We start from the raw sequence: 21,825 nt of genomic DNA on the forward strand, positions 1-21,825 counted from the left end.
CAGCGATTTCAGGATGGGGGGGATGTGCTCATATTCCTGACTCCTTTCAGGATTCTGGCTGCACTTTTTTGGATGTACTGAAGTTTTTTTATATTTTTGTTGGGAATGCCAGAGAAGAGGGAGTTGCAGTAGTCCAGCCTTGAGGAGATAAAGACATGGACAAGTGTTTCTGCGTCGGGAAGTGATAGAAGGGGCCGGAGTTTGGAGATGTTTCATAGGTGGTGGAATGAAGTCTTGATATGTGGTTGTTAAAGTTTAACTGAGGGTCGAACTGTACTCCTAGGTTGGTGACTGAGAAGGAAACAGCAATGATCTGACTGTCGAATGTAAACTGGGATATTGAGGAGGAATGAATATGCTGTGGGGTGCCAACAAGGAGAGCCTCGGTTTTGCTGCTGTTTAGCTGTAGGAAATTGATCTGCAGCTTCATCCCATCTCACCGCATGGATGAACAGCAGTGATCGAACCACCAACTTTACAGATTATACATGCTCACATCTACATCATTAAGGCAATGCATTTATTGCTGCAGCCTCAGTCAACTCTAAACTGTTTGTTCGGGTTGTACTGGAAAGAAATTTCTAGATGTCAGTGTAAAAGCTGTGCAAACGACTATAAACTTATTCTGATCATTATGATAAAATGTTTATAAAAACAGGGATTAGTGTTCAGTAAAATTCCAAATGTTTCAATATTAATCTAAGATCAGTGCAGGTTATGATGAAATGACTACAATTTGGATTCCAACCTAAATACATTTTTTGTGCTCAAACAGGAAAAGATGTCACAGAAATGTGAAACTCGTAAAAATAAACAAATAGCTAGAGAAAAACTAAAAATACAAATATTGTACTGAAGCAGTTGCTGTAAATTGTTTTGTCTTAATGTTCAAAAAGGGAAACTTCATGAATTCAACAGGATTGTTCTTGTTGTCAGGTCATGATGCAGCTACTTGAGCACCTCTCATTTTTTATTCTAAACCCTTCCAAATGAATTGAAATGTTGGATCTTGCAGGCACTTCCTGTCTGTACTTTCTTCTGTCAGTATTCCAGAATTCATGCTGTTAATTTCTAACCCTTCAAGCTGCACACAAGTAAAGCACAATGGGCCCACATTGATTACCTGAACAGCACTAACAGGCTCCATGAGCAGTATGTATGGTTGAAAAACAAATCTGTACAACACGCCTGCGTCTCTCCTACTTCACCCTTACCTCTCCTTGCATGTTGGTTTAAGTGTTTGCTATGACCGGTTACTGGTAGAAAAAAAAAGTCCATGAACATTTTTGCCCTACAGGCTCACCAAGTGAGCGTTAGCCACCTGTGTGCCGAACAGATTTACCTAATTGTGCCTGCAGACAGCCCGTTTCAACCGTGAGGGCAATTGTGACTAACGCGCCAACTCCAATGCAGACTCCAGGGGGTTTGGGACACATGCAAACCTATTTCCTTCCTCGTTCCTATTAAATGTTTGTGCAGAATATGATGCAACGCAGCTTTATCAAGAAGGTGGTTATTTAATAAATGTATGGAGTCTGCTCAGAATCAAGTGGGAAGGTTTGTGTTGCTGCAGTGCATGTGAACAGGATACACACAACACGATCTTTTACAGGATGTGCTTGTTATCGCAGAGTCATGTGGGTGACAGCTTCCTCTGTGAGTCAGCCATTCTTCTGTAAACCAGAGTATTCAGGAGTCAAATGCACCAAAGCTTTCCTTTATATTTGCCGCATTTATCATTCAGTCCTGCAGCTACATCTGCTGTGTTATGATGTTTCACTTCAAACCCATCTTGACTAAAAATGATCTTTTAAGAATGAACCCCACGGTCGACGATTTGACCTTTTTTTTTGGGAATGTTCTGGCAGGGTAATATGTCTTTCTTAGCGGTGGATGCCGTCGTTTTGGAAGCGGTCATGTTGTTTAGCAAACTGGATTCTCTTTTGTGTCATTAATCCCTCTCGAGCTGTGACAGGTGAAAATGTCTGCAATGAAAAAGATTGTTGCCAAGCAGAAATATTGCTGCTTGAAGCAGTCTTTATGAATGAGTGTGCAGTCTGAAGACGGGAAACGTTTTAGGCAGTGAAGCCTCACAATAATTTATGATCATTTTTTAAACATAAGACATTAATGTAATAAATATTGATGCTGCTCTTAGATTAATCAGCACCGAAAGTAAACGATAGGAATTTCTTTTCAGGATATTATCTGAAATACGCCAACGGTGTGGAGATTTTTTTTAGCATGTTTGTTGTTTAATCAGAAAACACTCTTACTCTTTTCTTTCTAATGAATTACATTTGGTATCTTAAGACAGAAGCTCCTTTTTTTATCATAACAAGTTAAAACACATGGCAGAAAAAAAACATGATTTGTGCGATCATCCAGGAAAGACTCAAACAAAATATGTTACTGTTTAGTTTTTAATATTTCCATCTAGTTTACTCAAAAATTAAAACGACACGTGAAGAAAAATCTATAAGATATCATGGACTCAAATCATGGAATACCTACGCTTACCGCAAACTTGTTGTCAAGCTACAAAATCAAATTTAAAATATAGACTGTTAGCCAAATAGTAATTACTTTATGCAATTCTGATTAGTCATATGCCATTTTATTTGTTTTCTTCCTTTTTTTCATCCATTCTTTTTTGCTTATTAGGAGGTTGTCTCAACATAAACCTTCTTCTACCTCTCTGCATGTTTTACTGGATGTAAATGATCCAGTTTATGCGGTGATGCTTCTCATGTGCTAAATGAAGAAATAAACATGAATAATATAAAGGCTGTTCTAAGGCAACCATGACCTAATTTAATCAAAGCTTAACATATATTGTCTTATTATGTTGCATGAAGATTTTCAAATAAATAGAAACATTCACATGCACATCCTCACACATGCGCGCACACACAGTTGTGAAGGAACCAAAACTGAGCTGTACATAAACCTAAATAAATGTTTTTTTTAAATAAATTAATCAGCACCAAAGACAAATAATACATTAGAAGAATAAATGAAGAAATAATTGTTGAATTATTGAAAATAAAATCCAGAACACATAAATAACTAAACATTTTTCTAAACTGACTTTGATCAAATAGGAGGAGCAATTAATAAAACAATTCCAACAGATATTTACTTCTTTTAAAGACTAAATTATTTAAAGGCAGGTTTTGAATCTACTCTTCAAAAAGCTCCACAGAGCTGCAAGGTGGACCAGACTTTTCTGCACACGAGGGCCAGAAACGGAGGAGCTTCGAGAAATGAAGTCAAGTCTTTTTAAAGTTCTTAAAAAAGTTCTTAAGAAAAAAATGCCTAGAGTTGCCTTAAAGTTGGCAGGAAGCTGGAGAGAAGAACTCAACTTTTTCTTTGAAAAGGTTTTGAAAAAATATTAAGGAATAACAACGTGAAGGCAGCTATAGAACTTTAATAGAAATCTTGCTTCCAAAATATCTGTAATTTTTTTGAAGAGCATATGACATATTTGTAAATTTAAAGAGCATTGACCAGTACAATGTTTTAATTGTGGCTGAACTAAAGTGGAAAAGTATGTTTTGGCAGACATTAGACTTGAGGATGCTGCTTCATTCGAGCATGTTGTGCCGTTGATTCTACGATGTGATCCGCCTCCTGCAGTGCTTTTCTACCATTAAGTCCCTCTCCCATGGTGAAGGAATCTACATGGAGGGCTCTTCATTTCTTGGAGCTTGGAAAGGAAAAGTGTCGGGAGGAAACCCGCACAGGCCCTGGAGATCACACACAGAGGCAGACTCGACTGGAAAGCTTCACGCCGTTCTGTGACAGCATCCACTGCACAGCTGCTGTTTGTCATTTGAATTTGAGATGCCAGCATGGGCCGAACGCAGGCAGGCTGTAAGCAGAGTTTGGGGTTGGAAGCACCTTGAAATGAGGAGACAACGAGCTGACCGCGTGCCTTTGACCTTGAGCCATCATGCAGTGCAGCAAAGGACTTTGAGACGGAACCGAAGGTTTTTGAGCACCTCAGCTGTTGGGAGACCATCTGTGCACAGATCAGCACGGCTGAATATTCATGCACCATCCCTCCCTCATCGCGTTAGATCAGAACCCAGGTGGCGAGGAACCGGAGGAGAAGCTGACAGCACCCTTTGGGTATCACAGACCCCTAAATCTGTGCGTTAAATACAACTTTAGCCGAATGGACAGCAGAGTGAAGGATTGGGTCCTTTTCAGGTTCAATTCCATTCAAAGCACTGAAGATGAAAAGTTCAAAAACTTTAACGATTATATTTCAAAAAACTAATTCAATCTCTAAGCATGTGAGCTTCTCCAATATGTATAATGAATCACACAGAGTTCTTCAGCCTCACTGATGTGCAACTATCAAAGTGTGCTGTGAGGCACACAGGGAGAGACTTGGGGAAATGTTTAAAACATATTTGGAAAGCCAGCAGTGGGGACTGGCAGTTTGCTCATGAATGAAACATGAACTCTCAGGGACAAGGTTACTTATAGATGACACATAACTGCAGGAAAAAAAAGTGTTGCAGATTTCTACTTCTGCGAGTAACAAAACCATTATCTTTCCATTTAAGGCGAAGCTTTCCCGCCACACGTTTGGGACCACAGAAAGCTCACGAGCGGAGACTAACACGAGTCCAGCATCTCGCCGGTGCAGACACAGATCTTCTCAAATCATTGCTGTACATTTGCACGGGATGACAGCAATTTCTGGAGCAGCCACATTAATTGTGGCATTTCCTACCCTCCGTAGCAGGAATAGATGCTGCGAACAAATAATTGCGCAGTCTAGATTTTCTAGCGTGCCTGGATGTGAGCTCTTTAAGGTGGGAGAACTCTGAATGCTGTGAAACTCATCACACGGGTGATAAATCTTCCCATTAAGGGCCTGCAGAGGCGCGCTAGTAATTGACAGCAAAGCAGTTACGTGGGAAATGTGTCACATTTACAGTGCTGGTGCACTGGTCAGCGGTGGTTTATGTGCTCATGGGGACTGACACATGAATGAGGGTCACCTATGTGCCTCATGAATCCTTAAGCAGCTGCTCTCTGCCAACCGCCCGGATGCCCGAGGAAGGCTGGTAGTTCGCTGAGACTCCACCAATGAGGCTGCACGGCAGCGTGGCGAACATCTGCTGTGCGTAGGAGCGATTCCGGGGAGCTTATTTGCATACACGTGGGTCTGTAATAAAACGAAATCCTGATGTGTCAGCGTTTTTAGAGGGCAGAAACAAGTTAAGGAAAATATGTTGGATTTCCTTATTTCAGTGGTAAAAACAAAAGTCAAAAGATTCTAAAGTTTGCTTGCTGTGGTTTTTTTCTGTCCTGTAGGTGTTCAGGAGGTGGAGATCAGATGTCCCCTCAACCACATACAGTGTTTAGGGACAAAAAAGTGCATCCATTTCAACAAACTGTGTAACGGGGCTCGGGACTGTGAGGACGGCTTCGACGAAGGAGTCCACTGTCGAGGTAGGCAGACCACAGACACACAACCGGCTCACCGAGGCTGATGCTGAGGGGCCCCTGGGCTGCTGAGGGGCCCCTGGGCTGCTGAGGGCCGCCTGAGCATGAAGAAAGGATGTCCAGTTTCAGTTGAGTCCGTCATTCAGGAATATGATGAGCGTGTGAAAAGAGAGTTCACTAAATGGCTTGAAATGCTGATTGGCTTTAGAAAATAACCTGCTGGAAATAAGTGAGTCGACCAATCAAGACGTCAAGCTCTTATGGAGTGATGCAGTCTCTCTGCTTTGTTAAATTGTTTCCCCATTTTTACTAAATACACAGAGAAAAATGGAGGGGCAGTGCAATACAGGCTTCCCTCATATGTCATGGTTCACCTTTCGCAGTCTTGCAGATATTTTCCAGTGTAACTTTGCATATTTTTCTATTATTTATACAGCTTTTCTGTGTCCTGATTGGCTGGAGACCCTGTCAATCAATCTCCTGTACAGAGATTTATTTAACACACTTGAATAGATCTCAGATCGCGATCAAACCTTTTGATTTTTTTTTTTTTTTGAAATGGTTTATTTTAAGGAATCAAATAAGAATAATACACAAAAACATTACAATCATCAGTTATACATTCATACAATGACGTATCAAACTTAGGATAATAAAATCATTATTCATAACTTTTTTCAGACAGAATTAAGAATCTTTAGGTATCAATAAAACACATGACAAAGATGAATTACTTAATTGCGTTTTACATATTATATTTTAGAAATCAACATGGCAAATGATGATCAGTTATCTAGAATATATGCAGATTATATTCATTAGAAAAATCATGTACATAATTAAAAAGAATAATACTGTATCAGTAAAATAGACATAACACTGTTTCAAAAATCTTCATAGCAAAAATGTATCAAGTATTCACAGTTAAAAATATGTGCAAATTATGTTTCATTAGGAAAGATAATGAATCAATTTTTGGAGCAAGTGAAATATAATTAGATATCCTTCATTTTAACCATCTTCAATAATTGATTAAGCATTTTTTTAAATTTTTTATAATAAGGCAGTGCTGTGAATTAAAATAAAATAGGGCCCAAAACTCGTCGGAATGACAAAGATTGCTATTCCTTCTTCTGCTGATTAACAGCCGTTCTTCTGGGTTTGAACAGAGTTTTCTGTTCTCTTCACTGTTATGTCTGCAGACATTAGATAAAGATCCATATCCTTGTTTTCATTTCATAATACTGAATTTATATTTCTATGAAGATTTGAACTTTGAGAGTTTAAAGAATAAAAAGTCTGAAAGTGTTCACGTCTTTAAAATGTGCAGTGAGGCCTTTTACAGCCTTAAAACATCTATTATCCTACTTCACAGATTTCACTTTTTGCTGATTATTTTCAGAATGAAACTGCAATAAACGAGGGAACACGGTACTCCCTGATGAAGTGCAGCTGCTCTTCCGTCCACAACCAGTAACATTCAACATGAGAAATGTAATTCCTCATGTTTTTTTGCAGAGCTAAGTATGTCAGAAGGTCCTGCTGTGATTTTTCTCCTGCTAAAATCAGCGTTTTCTGCAGTGATTTTTCACGTAATATTAACAAACTCCCATGTAAATATGCAGACAGTGTGGACTTATTTCTTCTTCGGGGATTGATGATCTATGCATTTTTCCCACCTGAAGTAGAAAAAAATGCTATAATAATCAGCTTTAACTATTTAATCTTGTCTGTAAAGTGGACACCAGGCCTAAGCCAGTAAATATACATATAGAAATGGTTAAAACGAATGTTGCTGTCAGTAACAAAAGTAAAAAATCAAAGTCATAATTTCCTTTGATCCACATTAATATTTTAAACTTTTTGCGAATTTACAACCTGAAAACTGATTTTAGTCCGTTCTTACTGATTTTTTACTGATTCTTTTTTACATATTTACTGATTCTTTTTTACATTTTTACTGATTCTCTTTTACATTTTTACTGATTCTTACTGATTTTAGTCCGTTCTTCTTTAAATTTTTTAATTATGCTGCTTTATTTTGGGGCTTTGGTAGAGTGCGTTACTTTACAACAGAGTCATGGCTTCTATTCAAATCAATATATAAATATATATGAGAATAAAGTCCTAAAATTATGAGAGGAAAAAAAGTCAAAAAGTTACACAATTAAAGTTAAACAAGTACAGAAAAAAATTCAACAATTCAAAAGAATAAAGGTGAATGCTTAATTTTTATTAAGTTACAATGTAATTAAAAAACACAAAAAAATAAAACGTGCCTTTCTTTTTAAAAAATGATGACTTTTTAAATCATAAATGCCCTGCTTCAGACTAGCGACCCATCCAGGGTGTCCCCTTCCTTCACCCACAGTGGCAGGGATAGGCTCCAGCAGCCCCATGAGCCCAAAAGGGACAAAATGGGTTCAGACGGTGATTGAATGAATAAATCATAAATTTAAGGTTTTATTATCATAAATCGTTGACTTTTTTCTAATAATTGAACAACTTTTATCTCATGTATTTGTTCATTTTTCTTTTATGGTGCCCCTAAAACCGTCATAGAACTCCTTCCCTCGTCCTTCAATAGAAAGTGCAGTTCAGGATTTGAAAGTCGTTTTTTTTTTTTTTTTTGCCCTCCTAAAGGAAACACTGGCTTTTATAATATATTTATATTAACTTTAATATCTCCAAATATTAAAGCGTACTCGAAGTGTGTGTGTGTAAATGTGTTTATATATGTATGTATACATGTGTGTGAATGGGTGAGCTTATGTATAAATGGTTCATAATGCAGGGGCCTTTAAAGAAAATGAGCCCCGGGCTCACAATTCATTAATGTGGCCCTGACAAAGCATCCTTAAACCCAAGGCAAAAGAAATCTCATTATCATAGTAATTAATCAGATTTTTCCCAACTTATTTGTATTATTAAAATAGTATAATTTACCCATTAAGTAAGTATTACATTCATGAATTATGTTTCTGCAGAAAGTGTTTAACTTTCATTTCTTGTTAATGTGCTCTGACTTATTACTATTCCAGCAAAGTAAATTGAGGCTTAAATGTGCTTTTCTATCTGATGTGAGTTTTAGATCTTTTCTGGGTTCAATCAGATCAAAACTCATCCTTCTTTATCTTTTGTTTCACTTCATTTAAATGCAGTTGATAATGAGCAGCTTAATGAATGTTACGGTCATATGAATGACACTGTTGAGCATCTGTAGTTAAGTCTGGTTACCAAGGTGACTTTCTGAGGATGATAGGAGTCGGGATGTGAGGCAGACACAGCAGGACAGGTGCACCAGGTGTCGTGATCTACACCCATCGTGTGGCGCTGCTCACTTTCCTAGCAGGCACACCGCGCTGCGACGGACACCTGGCCTCTGTGATAAGGCAATGTTGGCGGTGTTAGCTGCTCCACTGGCACCACAAAAACACTCATTACATAGAAAGTGCAACCTTTTCAGACCTGTCAGAGCTGTAGTCATGGGGTATTTGTCTCTGTATGAAGCGTGAGAGAGCAGTAGCTTTGGATTTACTGCAGTGAGAAGACTAAAAGGTCTGGTTTGAGGAAAAAAACGCCTATTTTGTTTAGTACAGTTCAGGAAAAAGACATGCAACAACTGCACTAAAAGGTTTATGATAATTGGTAGTGGGAGTTTCTGATGTCTGTGTAATAATATGGTCGGCCAACTTTCATTTGAACATTTGTTTAACTCTGGTCACAGTAGCGCTGCTCATTCAGCTCTTTTTAGTTCATAAACTTAAAATTCAACATTATTCTGCATTTTAAAGCAACAAATATATTATTACGGAATTATATTTTTACTACACTCTAATATATACATATAAAAACATGATAAATTACTATATTCGTACTTGCATTTTTGGGAGCAGGATGTGAGTATCTGAGCACCTGCATTCTTAGCCCCAGTCTAAACCCAGTCAGCATAGAAAGACACCTGATGCTGGAAGCAAAAGGTAATTATTTCAAACATTTTTAAGTGAAGAATTCCAACTTCCAACCGCGTTGATGGACTGTCAAGATTATGCAGTCATACTGAATATTGCTTTTAAATTATGCTCCTTGTTGTGAATACTCAAAATAAAGTGGGTTAATGTAAGCAGAGGGACTGAACTCATGAATAATTCTACTGACCAGACCCCCCCCCCCCTTCCCCCAAAAATATTTGGATGAAGTTGGGTTTTTTATGGTGCATTATTTGTTTTATTCGTTTGGACATAAAAAAGCTCAGACACTACAAAAAATTACAATAATTAAGTTGTTCAATAAATACCATTGGGCAAGAATAATCCTCATTCTGTTTCATAATTGCTACTTAAACTGCCTCCATCCTCAATTCTGCAGGTAATTAAGCTGTGAGGTTTTTTTTCCCCCCCCAATATATATTGTTTCCTTCAAGTTTTTCAATCTTTTGTGCTTTTTATAATTTATGTGTGGGGCTTTTGCATATTGCAGCTCTCTGTGTAATACTGGCTCATAAAAGTGCTCTTTCGGATCACATTTTCAAGACTTCCACTCCGACGCATTGTTCTTCTCTCTATAATTTATACTCCCAGAGAAATGAAACACGCATTCACACAGTACAAGTTTTTTCTTTAATGTGCACCAATTTGCTCTGCATTCGAAGAGTGTCGGGCTCAGAACATCCAAAGCCCTGAACTACAAGAAATGTCACACCGATGGAACATGTATTGTTGTTTTGGTCTCACTCTCTGCTGCTGCCAGCCCCCAAATCAACATGTAGCAAAACAGCTCTTTATTTTTTATTTAGAAATTCTTTAAAGCTATTTTGACTCAGAGAATTACAACATCGACACCATGTAGACAGTAGAAATGAATAAACTTTGACTATAGTCATGTTATAACATCACTGCTGGTCCTGACATATAAAGCCAGTGTTGATGAATGATGAAATTCACATCACAGCTTCTTATCATTCTGTATTTTTAATCTTTTTTTATTACATTTGATCAGAATTTAAGTTTTTTTAGATAACATTTAGAGATTCTGCTTGAAGCCTTAAGGTCGTGTCACACACCCACTACGGACATGTTGCGCATATTACGCGTATGAAAATTGTTCATATGAAAATAATATACGTGGAAAAAGTAAGTGAGATTATGTTACTTACGTCACATTTTCACAGATGTGTCATGGATGAATCCCGCTGAAACCACAGAAGAAGTAAAACCACACAAAGAACACGTAAATCGACGTAGAACATGAACCCTGCACGGTTTTGTGCTGTTTATATGCAATGTAATAGTGATTTGGGCATTAAATACATAGTTTTAATGTAATATGGGCGCTATATACGCAATATAAAAGCTATACACTAAAGATTGTAGATCCCTGCCTTGCATCTGTATGGAGGGTTGACCCGTATGATACTGTGGGTTTTTGGTTTCTGTTAATCCATGGAGGGTCGCACAGAAAAGCGGCTGCATCTTTAAGAGCACAGGTGTATCCTGGAGGAAACTCCCTCAAGGCTCGTGCTTGTGGTGATTGAATTGTGAAGTATTTTTAAGGATAATGGACGTTAGATGCACTCATGACATACGGTTGATGGTGTTGTATGGTGTCCTCACGCCACATTCTAGTCATGTGCCAGCTGGGCATACTAGCTAGCAACTAGCACATGACATATAGGTGTCTGTTGGACGCCTATAGGATGTCCCCATAAACTGCCTCCTGATTTCTAACTGGCAGGCTGCACACAAGGAGGACAAACTTCCAAACAGCACTAACGGGCTCCTTGCACAGTCCTCAGGATTTAGCGGGATAAAAAACGAAAGTGCATGCCCAAAGAAAAAACTTACATGAACATTTTTACTGTACAGCACAGGTGTTGTCCATCTACCCTGCCATGGTAGTTCTTGATTGGCAAAACATGCCTGATCCAGGGAATCAGCAGCAGATAAGGCAGGGTTTCTGAAAAACCAGTTGAGGTCTGGAGTCTGACACTCTTTCTCTGCGGGCTCACTTAGCGGTCTACCGGCTCGGTACTCCATGTGTACCACGTACTGTTTTCCCCGTTTCTGGCCGCAGATCCACCCGTAAAAGAATTTGTGACAAAGGCTTCAACTGCTTTGAGTTGACAGATGACATTGTTTACATTCTTGTAGATCAAAATATGGAGTCTTTGCTGACTCCTGTTTTGTTTCCTATGATGGGGTGTTATTGGCATCTTCCAGTTTCAGTTTAAATGTTTGATTACATTATACAGCAGCTGACCAAGGCAGTAAGGAAAACCTTTAGAAATTGTCATTTATAGACTTGAAAATGTACCATTATTTTGTAAAGAAAATATTTTGAAAGCTGTAGGGTAACTTCTGCCACAAACGTGAACAAATGAGGAAAGTGAGGAGCATGGGGTTGTGCAGCAACCTTAATAAAACCAATGCGAAGTTTTAAAATGTTCTCTATTGTGAAAAAAGTTTTACAGAGTAGGAACCAGCATTCAGAATAGCAGTGGAGAGGACTCACAAATGCAATAATGTGAGCAAATAAACCCTTCCTGCACTTCAGTCCCTGAACTCGGATCAGAAATAGAGGAGAAAGGGTTTCGGACTCATATTAGAAAATACTTTAAACTGGATGCAATTATGTGGCTTTGTTTGGTTTCCCATCCGTGGAAAAACAAGTTATAAAGCAGCTTTGAAATGACTTTTGACCAGTTGATCCAGAACCTGGTTCTCAACAGCTCAAAATGTCAGATCACTTAAAAGTAGAAAAGCTGAACAGTGACAGAGCCTTCAGAGGGTTCTCTCCTGAGTTTGGAAGGCATCATTCCTCCTCAGAAATGCTTCTGACCTGCCAGGGCACGAACTCTGCACTTATCAGCGTATGCTGTGGCGTCTGGCACCTTCACACCTCTGGTTTTTCTCCAGGCTGCAGGCTGAGACCTCTGAGATTGGACTAAATGGATCAGCTGCTCGATCAGTTTAGGATCTGGGGGATTTTGACTGATGCTCTTTGTTGGTCTGTCCACTTTTTGAGTTCTCTCTGTGGTCTTTTTTTTTTTTTTTTCTCCACTCTGAGCTATCAACAAAAGTCATTCATCCTTCATGTTTTAGCAGGTTACATGGCACCTTTGTGCTCTTAAATCCTGTCACAGCTGCACTGAGAAAAATGCCTGATCTGAATACTAACAACCCACCTTTAGCTCTGCACGGCACTCGGCTGCTTGAAAATGTCCTCGCCTAAAGCAGTGAGAACGTATTCTTTCTCGGTGAATAAATTATTCTGAAATAGTTCACGTATTCATCTTTTTTCACGTTTTGTGTAAAGCATAATATATTATGGATAGTATGAGACCGTGTAAGGTCAACCATGAGGTCAGTCTGAAGGAGACAGTCCAGGAAGCTCGGTCTCACATGACAGACTCCTCTCACTGCAGCAGGAGGAATCGAGGTCGCCAAAGTGAAGCTTTCAGCGACCAGCTGGATCTCTTCAAACTTTTTCCCTCTTCCTTATCTGCCCACCTCTTATGAATATACATGCTGAGCCTCCCAGGAGAGCTTGATATGAATTTGCCCAGATGGAACCCCCCAGACTCGTTTTGCTCACCTTCAGGAAACTCATTCTTAATTGTGCGCTCATGGCTGCGATGTGGAAACTCTGAACTCTATGTTGCTCAAATCAGGACGAAAAAAAAAGTCAATTCTAAGTAAATATGAGCCAGTGTCAAACTTTAAATATGCAGGACACATTCATAAATACGGTGCAAAAAAAAAGATGTTTGATATGCCGCCTTGAGTGGGTGCTCAGACGCTGCTGTGACTTTGTGATGACCGGTCGGAAGCCCACTTTGATGCAACATGCTGACCTACATCTGCACACGGAACAATTGATGCCAAGGGCTTCAGACCAAGCTTCATTATTGGTGACTTTGAAGTGAGAATCTGGTCTTCACCAGCATTTGTTTCCACACTAAAACGGTCCTTCCTGTCAGTTTTAATCTATAGAATCGGCTCACATGTTGCCACAGGCGGATTCTGCAATATGTAGTTACAAGTCTTTGTTTCCCAAGTCCAAAGGAATCCTCTAAATGTGCGGCTCACACAGGGTGTAATAAGGACATCAAAGACGGACCTTTTGCCTCCTAGGCTGAAGGCTGGAATGTTTTTCCTTGTTGTCAAAATGGAGAATGACCATGGCCACTCCCAGAGCAGCCCTGAGGCGGAGCATTCTGATTAGAGGCTGTAGATCATCATATACAAAGTAAAAAAAAAAAAAAATACAGTGGCTAGCTAAAAATGAATGCAAAAAATGTTTCAACACAAAGTGTTGGAGTTTGGGATTTTTTTTTTTTTGGTGGGTTGTAATTTTTGACTGAAGAATGTTGTGATTGCTAAAGATCCCACCTCTCAGGTTTAATCCTGCAATCTCACCAAAAGCCAAATGTCTTCACATGGACCAGTGTCTGTGTATATCCTATTCACAATGCATGGAAGACACAGATGATGTTGAGAGGGTGGATTCATTTATTCTGAATCAGTAATCATTATATCAATGTCTGGGTTCATGACATCATTCAGCGACTCTCTCACTACGGTGGGCTGTGGAACTGCTTCTGAATGACAAATTTCCTGTGTCTCTGTGACCCAGTTTGAAGACTTGCTGTTCCAAGAATAAAATTAAAGAACCTTTTTTATTATTGTCTTGACGAACAAAGTTCAGGAGGCCCGAGCAGTCTGCCTCCCCAGAGTCTCTCTGCCTGGCAGCCAGTCAGCCTCCCGGGGGGCCGGCGTAGTGGGCGCGAATGCTCCAGCTTCATGAGCCTTGCAGGCGGCTGCTGTCCTGTCCTGGGTGTACCCTGCCTTCGCCCTACAGTAGCTGGGATGAGCTCTGGCACTTCCGTCACCCCAAAAGGGATTGAGCAGGTTAAGAAAATGGATAGATGGAGGTTCAGGACGAGAACCTTCGCTTTGATCAGACATATTGGATTTGCACTTTACTCGCTGATCATGTCACTGAAAATGTCAAGTGCACAAAGTCCCTGATGATTTGATGTGAATTAGTGACATTGCCAAAGTTCAAATAGTTGAACTCTCGTGGCGGCGTGCCACCCAAATCACGCCCCAGGACCCCTGGCCCCTGACATGCGAATGGCGTTTGGTCTACTGAGCTTGAATTTGTTATTCTTGGCGCGCGAAAAGCACATTAAACAGCAAAACCCAGAACTATTCCCCATCATTTTTCACTATAATTCATTTCCTCACCATTATTTATCATGAGACCTTCTGTATTTGTCTTCAATATGTTCACATTGACATTCTCCTTTTGTTTCTCCCAAACTTTTGATCGATTGCTCGCATTAATATTTTATAATTTCCTCTTTTATTTGCATATTCTGTCATTCCAAATGATAAACAGTCATTTCTTAGTGTGAACCAGGATCCGCCATCAGCGTGATCTGTTTTCAGTGGAATATTTAGCTGTTGTCGCCTGATTGTGCGTAAGATTGCTTTATCATGTGAACACAAGTAAAAGGTGAATGCAATGTCAATTATACAGAGAAAATAAAAAAGACATAAAAATAACTTGTTTTGTTAGTTTGGTGTAACGTGAAACGGTTTAATGGAACCGTTTTTATTGCAGCTCCGAGGGAAAGTGAAGAAGCAGGTGAGCGGTTGCAGTGTTCGAGTGAAGGGTGTCGGGAACTACATGAGTTCACAGCATCTTTCACTTCCTCTGACATTTAGACAACACAATAACAACTACCCTCACACATTTATCCTGGAATAAACGTGACCTGCACCATTGTATTAATCATTAAAAGCCTTATTTGGTAATAGCTCATGAGTACTTGACATTTACAGCAGAATCAGACCATGTGCTGTTAATGGACTGTGAAGCAGGAAAAAGAAATAAACAGAAGACAGGTCAATTATGAATATGAAAAGTGGCAGATAATAAATATAATTCCTGCTTTATTATCATTTCAGTCCCAGAATAGTGTGGCGTGTGACACTGCTTGAAGTTGCTCCATAAAAATCCCACAGTACACATGATTCATACATTGTACACATTTCCAGGCCCTGATTCTAATGTGGTGTTCTGTTAAATCGTGTGGTGACTCTCTGATTGCCAAAGAGCTGCTCCGCTGCTCACAATGCAACCACTGGTGCCACTCTCGTTGATGCTGCCTGCGATCCCATTTCATCCCTTTACGGACTCTGATTCTGATGTTTTCACTGCAGTCAGGAAGTTTGTTGCTCCCAGATCTGGCCTGTCTTTTGTGAAGAGCTTTCGTGTAAAAAGAAGAGGTTTATTGGTCTGGATCAAATACACTGTATGTTTAAAAAATATATTTCCACCTAAGCTCTTACTTATCTTTCAAAAAGAAACATGGTTAGGACATATCCTTAAAAGGTACTTTATTTCCATGTTTCTCCTTGAAAACATGCTCATATTTAAAAAAAAATACGATTAGCATGTTATAGGAGCTTTAAATCTCACTCCAACTATGTTTTCTATTGTAAAATCGTTCCCAGTGGTCTGTTGATTACTATTATGCCGTTTTTAGTTATGATCAAAAAGGTGTGTGTGTCAGTTTCTCAAGACATATTTTCTCCAGCGTGGTAGGAGCTCATTAAATGGTAAATGCCGTATACTTTTATAACGCTTTCTACCTTCCTCAAAGGCCCAAAGCGCTTTACAGTCACACACACATTCACACACTGGTGGCGGCTTTGCTGCCGAACACTGGCGCCAACCTTCCACCAGGGGCAAGGTGGGGTTCAGTGTGTTGCCCAAAGACACTTCATCACATGGGTGGGCAAGGCAGAAATTGAACCTGCAATCTCCCGATCAGAGGTCGACTGCCCTACCGCTGCACAATGGCCACCCACGGCCAGTTAGAAATTCAATTCTGGTTTGCGGCCTGGACTGATGGCACCAAAGTTAGCTACATTCCAGCTACTACCAGCGTTCCATTGTTAACACTCTCTCCCGCTATCTTAAAGCATGCCACAATCCCAAGCTAACATTAGAACAGCTGTGAGCAAAATCAGTTGCAGAGGCAGACACCACCACAGACGGGAAAAATGAAGACGTTGATTTGTCTGCAAGTGGAGGCTTCAGGATTGTAGCAGAGAAGGGAGACACTAGCCTGCCATGGCAGTTGCTGCGTCACAAAAACTGAGCTGTTTTATGTTTTGTACCTAGTTATATATGTGTGTCTTTTTATTTTAACATGCCATAAGTGGATTTAAAGATGCTCAATAGGTTTGTTTTTAACTAGATGGCCGTTTCTCATTCCTGCTGTATATCTATATAAGGCAGTGGTGGAAGCAGTTCATTTTCTAGAAAGAATGTTTGGCATTTAGTTGAGATAATTTATTGAGAACAGTTTGATGATCTTTCTTCGCCTGGTAATCTTATCCACAAATATCCTATTCAACACAGTAACTGAGATACAACTACATGAAGGTATATCCATTGCGTGTGTGTGCTGCTGTCTGTTTTCTTTATTTGGTGGGTAAATACCTGCTCCAAGAAATGGGACTTTTCTTTAGCCATGTCATTATTTGTTATGTTGTTTTCCTGCTGCTTACATCACAGTAAGAAGCCAGCAGGCAAACATAATTAGAAGAGTCTTGGTGCATCCCTTCAAAGATGATGGTTTGCCCTTCACACGAGGATTCACTGATTTAAGTCATTAAAAGATTTATTAACTTGTAAATTAGCAAGAAAAAAGGCTTGTCATTTATTATTATCGCGTCTGCACACCGATGTCTAAAATAAATATAAATCTGGAGCCCTTTTCTCTGACTTGTCATAAAGGCCTGTAAGAAATGAAAGATGTCAAACATGCATCTTCCCTCCCACCCTCTGTTTCCGACAACATTCAATTATCCCACTTGATTAACTTTTCATTACGACAACTCAAACAAACGCTTTTCTTCTGGGTGAAGGAGCCTGTGATAAGTGATGCTCTTGTTCCAAAATGTCTGGCCGCAGATATAGCTTAATCATTTTTTGGTTTTTACCGTTTCTCAGTAGGTTGCTGCCATCCAACCTTGTAGACTGCAGCGTATTAGCATATTTATTAAATTTTTGCCTCTCTAATGGATGGAATATTTGTAGTAAGTAGTGAAAGTGATCGTTTTCCTGCCCAACACTGCAGTACACACATTGTTTTTACTGTGCTGCCACGCCACACAGCAGTTATTTTAATGGAAAATATGAGCATGTAATTCCCTGTAATGTTCTAACACCTATTCTGTATTCCACACAGATGCATGTGACCATTTCAAGTCCATTTATAATGACTTTGTCTGTGCTATATGTATTAAACCCTGCCTCTTTTTAAACGGCGTGTCAGATTACGTGTTAGATGTTGGAGAGTTTTTCCGTCTGACTGCCTGGCTGGACCAACAGCAGCATGTTCTGGCAATCAATATTTCATGCATCTTACTTTGTTCCTGGACAGTCTGGTTAGATGTTGTCACTCATATCATTACTCCCTCTAGTATGAGGAAACAATCCGGTGTCATCAAATCCTATTACAGCGGATTTCCTTCTTCTGGAGTGGCCGGAATTAAAATTTCATTTTTCGACGGAAGATTTTTGACACCCACACCCGTGATGCTTCCTCCAATATTTAGGGGCATGTCAGAAGTTTGGCTCTGCACCAGTTTTCAGATCTCTCAGCAAACTGTTTTGAAAGGATTAACAACATTAATGTCACATTTGAGCCTGGACATTTATTCAAATCCATGTTAATGTACGTCTGAATTCCTTTGGGGGTTTATAAATCACCTCTGTTGTCCGGACTCCTCACGTCACAACAAAGCTGACATACTTACATTTCTGAGATGACTTTCTAAAGACTTGTCAATATTTTGAACCACTGGAGTCATTTTATCATTTTTTTTCCTTTTTTTTTTACTCCCCTTTACATTTTTCTTGAACCACAGAGACTATATGACCCATTTTCACAGTAGTGGAATTAGTCCTGTCAGTCATGCCACCCAGAGGATACCAACCACCTCCACAGACCTCATAACTGCACAACGTCCTTATTTATGGTTTCAGATGATTTTAATCATTGAAAGGTCTTTCAGCCAGGCATGGGTTTACCTCCTGTGCCGGGTTTGCATCTTAATTTGGTCTCACATCAAATGTAGGCCTTGATTTTGAGACAACTCCAGGGGAAAATCAAGCTATTCACAGACAAAAGAAATGACCATCCCTAAAGGGAAGCCATAATTAGGCCAGATGGGGGGAATCTGACTGTTAGCCTCAGGTTAGTCTCTATCTACCCATGATGAAACTCCTTAGTACTGGAAAAGGAACAGAGCCGCCTCCATCTTTCAAATTCCGCCATCTGTGTGGCTCAGCGTGGAAGGTCAGAGGAGTTTGTGCTGGACTGAGGGACGGCTTTGTGTTTGAGCGAGGCTCTGCAAGGGAATTTATTTCCTCAAACTGTCAGAAAAGCAACAACTCTGCAGTTTTCCAGTAAACCGAACTTTTTCTCACAAGCTCATAAAAGTATTATATTACTGTTATAACTGACAGTTAATTCAATAATAGAAGCCCTTGCAGTATCCTGAGACGCACTGGAGGCTGTTTCCGCGGCGAGGATCGGTCAGTTGACAAACTGTTATTCAGTTTAAATACTTTGATTTTTGAAAGTCACTGCAGGAAACACTGTTGCAATTTCCAAATATTCAACCTTGATTTATTGTTTTAATGACTTCCCCCCCCCTGTGCCTGATAACATGCTCCACTCATACAGTAATAAGGCTGTAAAAAAGGATTTTCTGACATCTACAGCCTTAGTCACATGCAACCGTATGGCTGTCGATCTGTTGGGATGGGGTGTGTTTTGGGGTTGTCTGGGTCTGCGGGGGGGGGTTCGTAGAGAGGACCGACTGCATCTTAAGGGGAGCACATGTAGCATTTTCTTTTTTTTATGCACTACAATGTTAGTATTAGGCTGGTTTGTCTCATGGAGAACAGGTGAAAATGTAAAATCACACCACAATCACTTTTCTGTAAAGTGCTTGAATTTACAGTAAATATAGACTGACAAAACAAATGTATACACATATATAAGAATTGATTTGATATGGATCAATATGGGTATTGAGGTACAAGGTTTATGGAATGAGTAGTCAGTTACGAGCTCCAATTCTTGTTGCTATCATTGCAGTGTGGACGAAAATAGTGTCATACCACGTCAGTAAGATGAAGTGTTCACTTTGTCTGGTTCTGCTCCGTGTAGCTCACCATCAACGATGGAAGGTGAATCCCACTGGTGGAAAAAAATAAATAAAACTCACCTGTATGAACAGGACCAAATGTAATTCAATCAATAAAAATCATAACAGGTAATTTTTGTTTTCAAGGAATATGCATGTTCACCAATTCAACAGATTCATCTCAAACAATTCAAACATGTCTATCAAAACAACATGATGTTCCACGTATACACGGTCAAACTCAGTTAGAGTACTAATAGTTTTCATGTACATAAGAAAAGAAAAGTCTTCTGAAAGTTTTGTCTGTTTTATGACAACATAGTCACAAACCGTGACTTATTGAGATGAGCTGGCGCCCGCACCAGCTGACTCACACAAACCACCGACATAATCACCAGTACAGTTCCATTTTGCACTTATAGCCCGGAATCAGACTTAAAAACTTGCGTAGCGACACGTGAGTGTAAGCCCCAAACTCGGGTGATGCGCGTTTACATAGACTTTTCATTGAAAGCTGCCTCTAAGCACAAGTCGATGCAGTCGGTGTGAATTTAGCCAAAGTGTTCACTGTGACCTGTCATCTGCTCGCAGACAAAAATCTACTTGAACATTTTCGCTCTACAGGTTCAACGAGTGGTTTACTACCTAAAAATTTTGTGTGGACCACTTGCGTGCCCCGTACAGGATTTTTGGCCTACAGACCGACAGCCTGTATTCACTCATAAGGGTGGTTGGGGCTAAGGCTTTAGTAGTACAGATTGTCCTTTAAGTAATGATAGTGTCTAAGAACCTTCAGTTAAGCTGAGTCTGGGCTAAATCTGCAGGTTTATTTTTTTTAAGTGTTTAACTACATTTATATGGAGGAAATACTGTAAATCCAACGAGGATCCACTACCAGGACAAAATAATCAACATTTCTTTTGTCATTTTCTAAACTTTTTGGGATTTATAAACAGAATTAGGATACAACTTGGAGAAAAAAAATGTCAAAATACTGTAAATACAGAGGTTTGAAATGAGTGGAGAGTGTGTGTGTCTGTGTTATTTGTCATACTTGGTAAAAGTGTTGGGTTGCAGTGAGCCATGCTTTGTGTTACCCTTTAGGGTAGCCTTAAGCAAAAGCCGAGTTCTTTGCTTATTGCACCTTTAGCTCCTTTTTCTAAACATTGACAAAAAAATGTGGATCTTTCTGCAGATTTCTTTCTAAAGAACAGATCTAATCGTTGATTGCTCAGCAATTTTAAAAACAGCTTGGGTCCAACTCCTAAAAGCCTGAATTTGATTCCTTTTAGGAGGAATAATGTTCCATAAAGAAAATGGTGAACATCCTTAACAAAAAAAATGTTAGTCTGTATAGTTTTGAAGAAAATCCTTTTTTTAATAAGACTTTAATTTTTACCCTAAGTATCTAAAGATGTTGATTTTATTAAGTTGTCAGACCTTTGGTTTTCTTACCATTGACCCAAGCTGCCAGAAAACACAATTTATACATTTACAGCATTGATCTTTTAGCAAGAAGAACTGTTCATTACCGAAAATCAAAAGTAAGAAAGAATTGTGAAGTACCAGGCAGATAAAAGACAACTTTCAACTCTCAGTGGAATAAATCCATCAGAACGAATGGCGCTGTGTTTGGGCTGCATTAAACATTTAGCAAACACACAGTGAAACATGGAAAACAGAGCGGGAGCAGACGAAACCATCGACTCATAATGTAATCAGGTCAACAAAATGAAGCTGCTCAACTTCCAAGCCCAAACTGAAGTTTCAAGTGCCTTTTACTCCTGTGAAACGTGCAGAACGGCTTCAAGAAAACTGTCCGCCTCAGCAGAAAAGACTGAAAATTAGCCACTTTGAGAGCAGCAGCTTGACTTTATACTAAAGACTTCCGAGAATAAGACAACATGAACAAAATATTTAAACTTAGTCTAAGATGAAAGAGTCTTTAAAGTCGAGTATTAAGAATCTTCCACAACTTATTGATTAAACTTTTTAAATGAACTATGCTTTAATGTAAATCCTCCAGACGCATTGGGGACAATTTACAACAGAGGGGTAAAAGAAGAAACCTGCGTAAACAAATATAAACAAATATTTTACATTTTCACACGGGGAAACAAAG

At 39.4% G+C, this 21,825-nt stretch overlaps 1 protein-coding gene across 9 annotated transcripts in view; it reads left to right on the top strand.

The window, feature by feature from the left end:
• Nucleotides 1–21,825, top strand: part of lrp1bb (low density lipoprotein receptor-related protein 1Bb) — a 389,546-nt gene that overhangs the window by 166,705 nt on the left and 201,016 nt on the right. For all 9 annotated transcript variants that reach the window (XM_078939203.1, XM_078939200.1, XM_078939196.1 and 6 more), the window contains one exon: nt 5,335–5,472. In XM_078939203.1, coding sequence (XP_078795329.1) covers nt 5,335–5,472 — 138 coding nt within the window. The remainder of the gene's footprint in view (nt 1–5,334; nt 5,473–21,825) is intronic.

Source organism: Oryzias latipes, chromosome 21, assembly GCF_053564925.1.
Source record: "Oryzias latipes strain Hd-rR chromosome 21, Olatipes_Hd-rR_3.1".
NCBI lineage: Eukaryota > Metazoa > Chordata > Actinopteri > Beloniformes > Adrianichthyidae > Oryzias > Oryzias latipes.